The 12,291-nt window shown below is 42.7% G+C and overlaps 1 protein-coding gene across 9 annotated transcripts in view; it reads right to left on the bottom strand.

Annotated features, from left to right (window-relative positions):
* The window catches only part of ankrd44 (ankyrin repeat domain 44), a 161,321-nt gene that overhangs the window by 91,674 nt on the left and 57,356 nt on the right, over nucleotides 1–12,291 (bottom strand). For all 9 annotated transcript variants that reach the window (XM_048533852.2, XM_048533851.2, XM_048533843.2 and 6 more), the window contains one exon: nucleotides 10,074–10,144. In XM_048533852.2, coding sequence (XP_048389809.1) covers nucleotides 10,074–10,144 — 71 coding nt within the window. The remainder of the gene's footprint in view (nucleotides 1–10,073; nucleotides 10,145–12,291) is intronic.

Here is a 12,291-nt window from a genome sequence, read left to right as displayed (position 1 = left end):
GAGGAGAGTATAGGTGGGGAGCTAGGGAGGGGATAGGTCAGTCCAGGGAAGACGGACAGGTCAACGAGGTGGGATGAGGTTAGTAGGTAGGAAATGAAGGTGCGGCTTGAGGTGGGAGGAAGGTATGAGTGAGAGGAAGAACAGGTTAGGGAAGTGGAGACAGGCTGGGCTGGTTTTGGGATGCAGTGGCGGGAGCGGATGAACTGAGCTGGTTTTGTGATGCAGTGGGGGGAGGGGAAGAACTGGGCTGGTTTTGGGATGCAGTAGGGGAAGGGGAGATTTTGAAGCTGGTCAAGTCCACATTGATACCATTGGGCTGCAGGGTTCCCAAGCGGATTATGAGTTGCTGTTCCTGCAACCTTCGGGTGGCATCATTGTGGCACTGCAGGAGGCCCATGATGGACATGTCGTCTGAAGAACGGGAGGGAGAAGTAAAATGGTTCGCAACTGGGAGGTGCAGTTGTTTATTGTGAACCGAGCGGAGGTGTTCTGCAAAGCGGTCCCCAAGCCTCTGCTTGGTTTTCCCAATGTAGAGGTAGCCACATGGGTACAATGGATACAGTATACCACATTGGCAGATGTGCAGGTGAACATCTACTTAATATGGAAGGTCATCTTGGAGCATGGGACGGGGGTGAGGGAGGTGGTGTGGGGGTAAGTGTAGCACTTCCTGCGGTTGCAGGGGAAGGTGCCGGGTGTGGTGGGGTTGGAGGGGAGTATGGAGCGAACAAGGGAGTCGCGGAGACAGTGGTATCTCTGGAAGGCAGACAAGGGTGGGGAATGGAAAAATGTCTTGGGTGGTGGGGTCGGATTGTAGATGGCGGAAGTGTCGGAGGATGATGCGTTGTATCCGGAGGTCAGTGGGGTGGTATGTGAGAACGAGTAGGATCCTCTTGGGCGGTTGCGGCGGGGGCGGGGTGTGAGGGATGTGTTGCGGAAAATGGGGGAGACGCAGTCAAGGGCGTTCTCGACCACTGCGGGGGGAAAGTTGCGGTCCTTGAACAACGTGGACATCTGGGATGTGCGGGAGTGGGATGCCTCATCCTGGGAGCAGATGCGGTGGAGGCAGAGGAATTGGGAATAGGGGATGGAATTTTTGCAGGAGGGTGGGTGGGAGGTGGCGTATTCTAGGTAGCTGTGGGCATCAGTGGGCTTCAAATGGACATCAGTTTCTAGCTGGTTAGCTGAGATGGTGACTGAGGGGTCCAGGAAGGTGAGGGATGTGTTGGAGATGGCCCAGGTGAACTTGAGGTTGGGGTGGAAGGTGTGGGTGAAGTGGATGAGCTGTTGCATTTCAGTTGGCTTTGTGAGGGTTGTAGAACATGTTACAGTTAATCAGATGATATTAGATATTTCAGTAGGTATAAACATGCATAAATTCTGAGGGTCTGACAAGGGAGGAGACTGCCAGGCCCCTGGCAGAAATCCTTAATACTTCACTGCCACAGGTGAAATGCCAGATGCCTGGAGGAAAGCTATTGTGGTTCCTTTGTTCAAGGCAGCAGGGATAGGCCAGGTAAATATAAACCAGTTAGTCTGATGTCAGCGATAGGGAAATTACTAGGAAAAAAAATTATGAAAAGGACAGGATTAATCGACACTTGGAAAGGCAAGGATTTATCAGGAATAGCATGGATTTGTAAAAGGGAAACCCATCCAACAAATTTGAGTCTTTTCAAAGGGTGACAGCATATATTGATAAAGGTAGTGCAGTTAATGTGGTTTATCTGGTCTTCTGTAAGGCCATCAACAAGGTCCCACGTATGAGCTTGGTCCAAAAACTAAGAGTCCATGGGAACCAAGACAAGTTCGCAAATTGGGTTCAAAATTGGCTTGCAAACAGGAAGCAAAGGGTGATTTGGCTAACTAGATCCAGAACTGGCTCAGTGGCAGAAAAATGGTCAATAAATATTTTTGTGACTACAAACCGGTATCTAGCGGGGTCCCAGAAAGAACATGTTGGAGTCCTTGTTGCCTGTGATGAACTTTTATGATTTACACTTGAATATAGGAGGGTTGATCAGTAAGTTTGCAGATGATACCAAAATTGGTGGAATAGTAAATACTAAGGAGGATTGCCTTAAATTACAGGGAGATATAGATGTTGCTGACTGGTGGCAAATAGAATTCAACCTGGATAAATCTGTGGTGGTGCACTTCAGCAAGACAAACAAGGCAAGGTTATGCACGAGCGGTAGGACCTTAGAAAGCAAAGTTCAGACAGGCCTTAGTGTGCATGTCAACCAGTCCCTGAAGACAGAATAGTTTTGATAACTTAGTTAAGGAGGTTTACAGGATACTTGTCTTTATTAGCCAAGGCATAGAGTTTAAAAACAAGAAGGCTATGATGGAACTAAATAAAAAGTAGATTAAGCCACAAATAGAGTACCGTGTGCATACCAGAACCTACACTAGGCGAGCCATGTAATTGCTATGACTACAATAGCAGGTCAGGGTCTAGGAATCCTACAGTGAACAATTCCATTTCATATCCTCCCAAAAGCCTATCCTACAAGGCATAGTCAGGGGTCGAATGGAATATAACGGATGAGTGCAGTTCCAGCAACATTTCAGAAGCTCGACACCATCCACGACAAAGCAACTTCATCAACAGACACCTCACCCACAATCCTTTATTCACTCTATTGGCATTCAGTGACATCTATAAGATGCACTGCAGAAATTCACCATGGGTCCTTAGAGAATGCCTTTCAAAGTCACGACCACTACAGTCTAGAAGAGGAGCAGCAGATTCACGTAAACACCACCACTTGCAGGTTCCACTACAAACCACTCACCATCCTGACTTGAAAATACGCTACCATTCCTTCTGGGCTGCTGGGTTAACTTTCTAACGGCATTGTGCAACTACCGACATCAAATGAACTGCAGTAGTTCAAGAGGTAGCTCACCTTCACAAGAGCAACTAGGGATGGACAATAAACGCTGGGTGTATTGAGATGCAGGTAACCTTGCATTATATTATCCAACGCACAAATTGGATCACTAGTATAATCTGACCCATTCTGACCATCACCCCTTAAAAGAATATATGAGGTTCAGCTGGAGTACAGTGTAGAATTTCCAGAATGAACTGAATTCTGAGGAATACATTAAAAGAAGAGATTCCAGAAACTCAGAATATATTTCTTGTAATTGAAATGTCAAAGGAAGGTCTTGATCAAAGCTTTAGGGGAATAGATAGGTAGATAGAGACAGATTTCTTTGGTTAGATGTTCGGAACTAGCATCTACAAGTTTGAACTATCGTTTCCAGGAGCAAAATTATAAAGGGTGGTCAAGGTTTGGAACACTTCCTAGAAATGCAGTTGTTTAGGAGGTCAGTGCTAACTTGAAATGTGCGATGGATATTTTCGATTTTAAAAAAAAAATCAAGGGACAAAAGGTAGAGTTAGGTCAGAGAATAGTCAAGACGGCTTGGTAGAGCAGAATAGATATTTCCTAATCAACCTGTTCAAAGATTTTATTGCACACCTTTGCAGCAAGTTGGACTTGAATCTTCCTGGTCCAGAGGAAGGGAAACTACTACCGCACAAGATCCTGCAAGAAAGGAGAATAGGCTAAAGGGGCTATAATTGATTAATATCTGCTCCCACGTTAATTTTGGGGTAATGGGGAATATAATCTCTAACCAGGTACTATATAAAAATCACTTTTGGAATCAGCCAGTTTGAAAAGTCAATTTAAATCAGTTCTGGAAGTTGTCGGTAATGCGGACACCAGGAAAGTAAAGCTTATATTCAAAAGCCACAATCAACTTAAGATAACAGCAGCAGTTTTCAATATTTATGTGAAGGATATCACAAAGCCACTCCAGCTTTAAGTGCATTAATGGTTATTAAACAAATTCTGATCAGAGGGGGAGGTACTTAAACAAAAACTCAACCTAAGCAAAAAGGAGTTGTACGTCACAAGTACTGTGACTAATTGCTTTCAGATGGCTGCAATGAAGTGCTCAAACAAGATTTAAAGCAGTTTTCTCAATCTGCAAACTTTGCAAATTTCCCCCTGTACAAATCAATCTTCTGTCCTATTAAAAAGTAAGGACTCAATGTTAATACATTAGCACCATCGCCTAGGTTTTATTTTCTTTGTATTTATATAGTCCTTAGGGCACTTTTGCTTGGAAAAAAAACAGGATTGGAAAGTGCAACTGCTGCAGTTATAATTTCAGAAACATATAAATATCGGCTCACTAGAATATAAATCTTGTTGGCACAATGAAGTATTTGATACTTTCATCAGGCTGCCTCGAAATGCAACATTTAGTTGTAGTCACTGCTGTGTAAGGAAATTAGGACACTGGAGCAACCTTATGATGAAGTCACAGAGCTGAAGATCATTGGGTATAAATGTCAAAGCGTGGGCAGTTAGAACCTACTAGAAAGGTTGCAGGAAGATTCAGACCAGAATGAACTCTCGAGAAGAACACTAGACCAGACTACATCAGAACATTCAGCTCTCTGGAAGAAACGGAGAATAAATACATATGAACACACGAATAGATTACTCACTAATTATCATAACTAATTATCGTAATATGTCAGAGCCTGGCTTATCTAAGATTACCAGGTATTGCAGTATTTAGTATCAGTGTATAATAATGGAGTTATTTTTAAGTTATAGGCTGAAGAAAGTCCTTGACTTCGCCTTCTCCTCTGCCAGTAGTGAGATCACCCAAACCGGTTAAAGCACAACACAGACTCAGAAGCAGTGTAGAGAAGGGTTACGGGGTAGGTCCATTATGTCACAGGACTGATTTATGAGAAAGCATTTGAAAATTTTGATTCCTGTAGACTTGAAAGGCAATGAAAACAGTTTTTCCTGTAGCCACAGTATGTTGATGGTGGAGTAAGTGAATGTTGTAGGTTGCAAATGAGGCAACCTATTTTAGGTGACTACTTTATTCTGGATTATGTCAAGCTTCCAGAGTGTTAATGTCTTAAGTGTTAAAAGCTGCACCTTTTCAAGCAAGTAGAAAGTGTTCCATCCCGATGATCGTTGTAAATGCTGAAGAGACACTAGGTAGTCAGGTGGTGAGTTTCTTACCATACAATTTATGTACTTTGTCCTGTTCGTGTTCTGCTCGGTAATGATCCTGAAGATGTTGATGTCAGAGGATTAGGAACTGTAATACCACAAAGTCATGGGTGGGTGTTTAAATTCATTTGTTGGAAATTATCATAGAATCCCAACAGTGTGAAAACAGGCCATTTGGCCCAACAAGTCCACACCGTCACTCTGAACAGCATTCCACCCAGACCCATTCTCCTATCCCTACATTTCCCATGTCTGACCCACATAACCTAAACAGCCCTTGGCACTATGAAAAATTCAGCATGACCAATGCAGCTATTCTGCATATTTTCAGTCTGTGGGAGGAAACTGGACAACCAGAATGAAACCCACGCAAACACAGGGAGAACGTGCAAACTCCACACAGACAGTCATCTGAGGCTGGAATCGAACCCAGGTCCCTGGCATTGTGAGGCAGCAGCACTAACCACTGAGCAACCGTGCTGCCCCTAGATACAGTGACGAGTGGGATTCAAAACCACACATGCAAAGCACAATGGATTAGCAGTCCATCGCGTTAACCTCTCGGCCACCCCGTCCCACGCATTTATGGTCAAAGCCAGGCACTTGTGCAGTCAGTACGTTACTTATCACTTGTCTTGCTATTGTTGATCAAGGAGTGGCATTATTTTAGGAGTTGAAAATAGAACTTAACAGTGCAACTAACTGCAAATGACTCCACTTCTGCCCAGATGATGTAGAGTATTGCATTGATGAAGCAGCCAAAGATGGTTTGAGGGTCTCCGGCATTGGTGTGGAGACTGCAGCAATTTCCTGGGGCAGGCATGATTAAACAGCCACTCTTCTTTGTGCTAAGTATAACTTCAGTGGAAAAGCTTTTCACCAGGTTCCAACTGTGTTCCATTTTTATCAGTCTCCTTGATGCCATACTCTAGCAAATGTTACTTTGATGTAAGGAGCAGTTGACTTTAGCTCACTTCTCCAATTCAATATTTTTGTCCACATTTGGACTAACAATCGAATGAGGTCTGGACCAGAGTGATCCTTGTGTAACATAATGTGACAGGTAGGTATGGCTTGACAGCATTGTTGATAATATGTACAACCTCATCATTGATGATGGAGACAAGATAAATGGGCAGTTACATTGCACGTCTTTTCTCACACTTGGCATTTCTTCCAAATGTTCAAAAGGAGGACAGTTCTGTTTCTTTAACATAATAGGTCACAATCAGCAATAGATTTCCTTGTCGATTCTTGATCTGACACTATGAGATTGTATAATGTTTGGAATCAACATTCAGAAGTTCCAGTCATCTTTCTGGACAACATTTCATCCTTTCATCCAAGTTATTTATATAAATTATGCAGTGTCCACTCCACTCACTAAATACTGTCAACTAGAAAATGACCCATTAATACCTCCTGTTTCCTGTTAGCCAGCTAATTTTCTGTTCATTCAGTGCATCGCCATCCATGTCATGAGCTTCCATTTTCCACAATAAACTTTGATGGCACCTTCGAGAGTCTGTCATACCAATGAAAAGGGTCATAACCAGAGGTAGTGATATGGAAACGGGGATGTTACCTGAAAGTAATCATGAAGTACCTTTGTGTGGCTGCTCTACCCATGTTTGACACAAGTACCTAAATGTCAGAGAGGATGACTTCGCTGAATCAACTTGACTTGGTCTGCATTTTTCACGTTTGGTGCCTCAATCAATGCGAGATAACAGTTCTAGTTTTGCTTTCAGCACACTTTTGTTGTCACAAATCACTCAACTATAGCAAACTGTCAATTCATTTCAAAACACAATTTAGAACCAAACACTTTGGTATAGTTCTGAAGTCACAAATCTGAAATGGGCATGGGCAGAGGATTTCTGTACTTCAAGGAGACCAGTGAACTAGATGGATCCATACAACAAGTTGAAAGTTTTGTGGTCGTCATTAACAATACCAGCTTCTTTATTCCAGTTTTATTTAACTAATGGACTTTGAACTTGGTGGGATTTGAACTCAGATTTGCTAACCATCATCAATTCTTTTGAATTATTGCCTAGTAATATAATAATGCAACATACCCTTGAGGCACTTAAGGTAATTTGTTGAGCCAGAGAGATTGTGGGGCAATTCTAAGCATCAAGAGACAATTATGCAAAACGAAATGAAATGTGTAATAAATTCAGTCATAGTAAAATTCAATTATAATTGCTCTCTGTACTGCGTTTGCTGATATCAGCCAAGACAGCAATAGGCGTACATTTGCGTTTTCACTCTGTACCTAGCAACTCAGCTAGGAAATGCATATGACTAGATAAACAAAGACAAACTAATTCACTTCAACGCAACTACTTTACACAATGTAAAGGAACAAATACTTGGGTGAAGTATCAAACTGTCCCTTATGCCAATATAACTATACAAAGAACATTACAGCACAGTACAGGCCCTTCAGCCCTCAATGTTGTGCCAACCTGTCATACCAATGTGATGCCCATCTAACCTACACTATTCCATGTACGTCCATATGCTTGTCCAATGATGACTTAAGTGTACCTAAAGTTGGCGAATCTACTACCGTTGCAGGCAAAGCGATCCATTCCCTTACTACTCTGAGTAAAGAAACTACCTCTGACATCTGTCCTATATCTTTCACCCCTCAATTTAAAGCTACGTCCCCTCGTGCTCGCCGTCACCATCCTAGGAAAAAGGCTCTCCCTATCCACCCTATCTCAGCCTCTGATTATTTTATATGTCTCAATTAAGTCACCTCTGAACCGTCTTCTCTCTAATGAAAACGGCCTCAACTCCCTCAGCCTTTCCTCGTAAGACCTTCCCTCCATACCAGGCAACATCCTAGTAAATCTCCTCTGCACCCTTTCCAAAGCTTCCACATCCTTCTTATAATGCGGTGACCAGAACTGTACGCAATACTCCAAGTGCGGCCGCACCAGAGTTTTGTACAGCTGCAGCATAACCTCCTGGTTCTGGAACTCGATCCCTTTATTAATAAAAGCTAAAACACTGTATGCCTTCTTAACAGCCCTGTCAACCTGGGTGGCAACGTTCAAGGATCTGTGTACATGGACACCGAGATATCTCTGCTCATCCACACTACCAAGAATCTTACCATTAGCCCAGTACTTTGCATTCCAGCTACTCCTACCAAAGTGCATCACCTGACACTTGTCTGCATTAAACTCCATTTGCCACCTCTCAGCCCAGCTCTGCAGCTTATCGATTTCTTTCTGTAATCTACAACATCCTTCGTCACTATCCACAACTCCACCGACCTTAGTGTCGTCTGCAGATTTACTAACCCATCCTTCTACACCCTCATCCAGGTCATTTATAAAAATGACAAACAACAGTGGACCCAACACAGACCCTTGCGGTCCACCACTAGTAACTGGTCTCCAGGATAAACATTTCCCATCAACGACCACCCTCTGTCTTCTTTCAGCAAGCCAATTTCCAATCCAAACTGCTATATCTCCCACAATCCCATTCCTCCGCATTTTGTACAATAGCCTACTGTGGGGAACCTTATCGAACGCCTTGCTGAAATCCATATACACCACATCACCCGGTTTACTCTCATCTACCTGTTTTGTCCCCTTTTCAAAGAGCTCAATAAGGTTTGTGAGGCATGATCTACCCTTCACAAAACCGTGCTGACTATCCCTAATCAAATTATTCTTTTCTAGATGATTATAAATCCTATCCCTTATAACCTTTTCCAACACTTTACCAACAACTGAGGTAAGGCTCACTGGTCTATCATTACCAGGGTTGTCTCTACTCCCCTTCTTGAGCAGGGGAACCACATTTGCTGTCGTCCAGTCGTCTGGCACTATTCCTGTAGACAATGACGAGTTAAAGATCAATGTGCTAAGAGAAAATCATATTCACCAGCCCAAGGGAATTTTTAGCAGTTTTAGAATGGTTCAGTAAATACACATACTGGATGATGTTATAAGATCATACAAAAATAAGAATCAAATTGAGCCACTTGACTCCTCAAGCCTGCTCCTCCATTCAGTTGGATTGTGGCTTTTCTGACATGCCTCATGTCCATTTTCAAGACCTTTTCCCATAACTCTAGATCCCACACTGATTGAGAATCCATCCTTCTTGGCCCTAAATGTAAACAAGAACTGTGGCAAGTATGGCAGCATGCTCCATTTGCTGTTTTTGCCTGGCTTCCACTTCTTGAGAGCAAATCTCAAGGTGCTCAATGCATTCCCAGATGCTCCTCCTCCACTTTGGAGGGTGTCAGGCTAATGATTCACAGGTGTCTCTGGAATGCTGCACTTCACCAGTGAGACCGGGAGCACCTGCCGCTTACACCTTAGAATTCACCTGCCACTTCGAAGCTGGGAGTAGAGCACCAGCTTGGAGAGTCTCATATCAGTCATGCGGATGATGTGACCAGCCAATTGTAGCTAGTCAAGGGTGGGCAGGGCCTCGACGCTGGGAATATCGGCATATCATTCTTTCCAGTGGATTTGCAGGATTCGTTGCTGGTGCTTCAGGGCCCCCTTCCCTTCCCTCATTTCTGAAGAAGGGTCTAGGCCTGAAACGTCAGCTTCCTTCCTGCTCCTATGATGCTGTTTGGCCTGCTGTGTTCATCCAGCTCTACACTTTGTTATCTCAGCCTTCCATCCATACTTCCTGCTGCCTCAACAAAGCAACCAACATAAATCAAATCTCCTCCATGGTCTTCCATCAGGCAGGTGTAAAAGTTTGATTACACATACAAATAGATTCAAGAACAGCTTCTTCCCCGCTGTTATTGGACATTTGCATGGATCTCTCAAATGTTAATTCCAATCTCTCTCTGCACCTTTTGTGCAACTGTAACACTGTATTCTGCACTCTGTTCTGCTACCGTGATGCACTCTAAGGTATAACCTACCTGTATACCATGCAGAGCAACAATTTTCACTGTATCTCAGTACACGTGACAACAATAGATCAATCAATTTTGAAGTACCAGGTCGGCAAACTTACATCACTCCGTGAAGCAATGGCACGATGAAGTGGGGTTAACCACATGTTATCTTTAGCATTGACACGTGCTCCTGTAAAACAAAAATCACAAATAGAGTAATTGTACCCTGTGCATTGAAAATAAACCCAGGCAATACGGAGGCTTCTTCAATACCTTAGATTAAGGACACTACAATGTAGCTCTCATTTTAAAGTTACTAAATTACAGCAAGTAGTAACAACATAGGTTGATAAATGTGTAATGCAAATTGGTACAAATATGAATTACAAACAGCTATCTCTAAACCAGTTTCATTGTATAAGATCCTCAATCTATAATGATCAGAAGGACCTCTCCAAAGATTATTCCAAAGTGTTCTGGTATTGAGCTCATCTGTTTGAGCTGTTGCTTGTATCTTCACACAGGAAGTGCCATCCACTAATCACCCTATGCTCGCTAGCCTACAATGATCCCTAGACCAACAACACCCAAATTCTAGAAATTTCATCTTTTTTTCAAATCCCACCAAGATCTCAGAACCTCCTCTTCGGCTCGCATATCTCCAATTCTGGTCTTTAGCTCATTTCTGATTTTTGTTTTTTCTACGATTGCCAACTGTGCCTTCCCTCCCTGAAGCCCTGTCTCTTCTTCATCTCCTCCTTGCAAGTTATTACTTATAACTGATCACGAAAGTAGAGCTTCTGAGTGCATGTCCCTACATGTAAATACATGTTATTATTGAGTGTTAAGACAATGCTGTCTGACACTGTGACCATAAAGAACGGGAATAGGTGGTTTGGCACCTCGAACCTGCTCTGTCATTTAACAGGATCACAGCTGATCTGAAATTCCTCATGTATACTTTTCTGCCCTTGCCCTGTAAACCCTCCACTCCGCTACTGATCAAGAATCTGTCTGTCTATCTCAGACTCTGCACATAGGTCCCTGTGGTAAAAGAGTGCCAAAGACTGTCAACGCTCAGAACAAATTCATCCTCAACTCAGTCTTAAATTGACACCCTTCATTTTGAGACTATGGCCTCTGTTCCCAGAGTCCCCCATTAAGGGAAACATCCTCTCAGCATTTACCCTGTCAAACACCTTACGATCTCTTCAAGTTTCAATGAGATACCTCTCATTCTTCTGAACCCCAGTGAGTAGTCCACTCCTGCTTAGCCTTTACTCATAAGACAATTTCCTCATACCAGAGATCATCCTAAGGAACCTTCTCTGATCTCCTTCCAATGAAGTGATATTTTTCTTTAAATAAGGGTACCAAAGCTGTTCACAGTATTCCAGATAACGCAACTTTCCATTTGCGACAAGCTGTCCCTACTCTTATATTGCAACCCCTTTGAAATAAGGGCCAACATTCCATTCGCCTTCTCGATTACCTGCACGCTTATTTAGCTCGGGGGGATTTGTTTGAATGGACATGGAAATTTCTAATAGAATTCCAGTGATTATGAATTTATCACAATGAGCATAAAGTAATTATATAGAAACAAAGATGAATGGCCAAGTTGCCTAAACCAGCTACAATTACCTTTCAGAAAAGAGCAGACATTTGCAAAGCATTTTTCACCTCCTTTGGGATATCCAAAACTAGTTTACAGCCAATTTAATACTTAAGAAGTGTAGTCAATTGTAAAAATGTAAACAAAAACAACAGAGAGTTTCCACAAAAAAGAGAAATGACCAGATAGCTCTTATTTTCGCTGACGTTCGGAGACAGATAAATGCTGGCCAAGATAAAACGTCAACAGATCTTGCATATCCACCCAACCAGACAGATGGATCCTGGTTTAAAGGGCTCATCTGAAAGACAGCACAAGTACAATACAATACTCCTTCAATGCTATGGTAGAACATCAGCCTAGAGAACAAACTGAAGTGCAGTCACTCCCACTAGTCTGAGAAATAGTACATATTTCTCTCAAGTTTACATGATCTCACTTTCTTGGCTCCCAAGTTAGCTGCCATTGTTAACAGTCCTCTCTTCCAAACCTGCAGTTATCAACCCTTTTTAAAACAAAATGTTTGAACGCTGCCCTTTTTGCAAACTACCATACCAGCTCCAACTTCCTTTTCCTAGGGTCATACAGCGTGGAAACAGATCTTTTAATCCAATTAGTTCCTCCAAGTTAAACTAGTCCCACTTGCCTGCATTTGGCCCACATCCCTCCAAACCGTTCCTATTCATATACTTATCCAAATGTCTTGTAAATTTCATAACTGT

Source organism: Stegostoma tigrinum, chromosome 7 (genome assembly GCF_030684315.1).
Source record: "Stegostoma tigrinum isolate sSteTig4 chromosome 7, sSteTig4.hap1, whole genome shotgun sequence".
NCBI lineage: Eukaryota > Metazoa > Chordata > Chondrichthyes > Orectolobiformes > Stegostomatidae > Stegostoma > Stegostoma tigrinum.
Note: the sequence above shows the minus strand (reverse complement) of the source record. Positions and strands in the feature narration are given on the sequence as shown.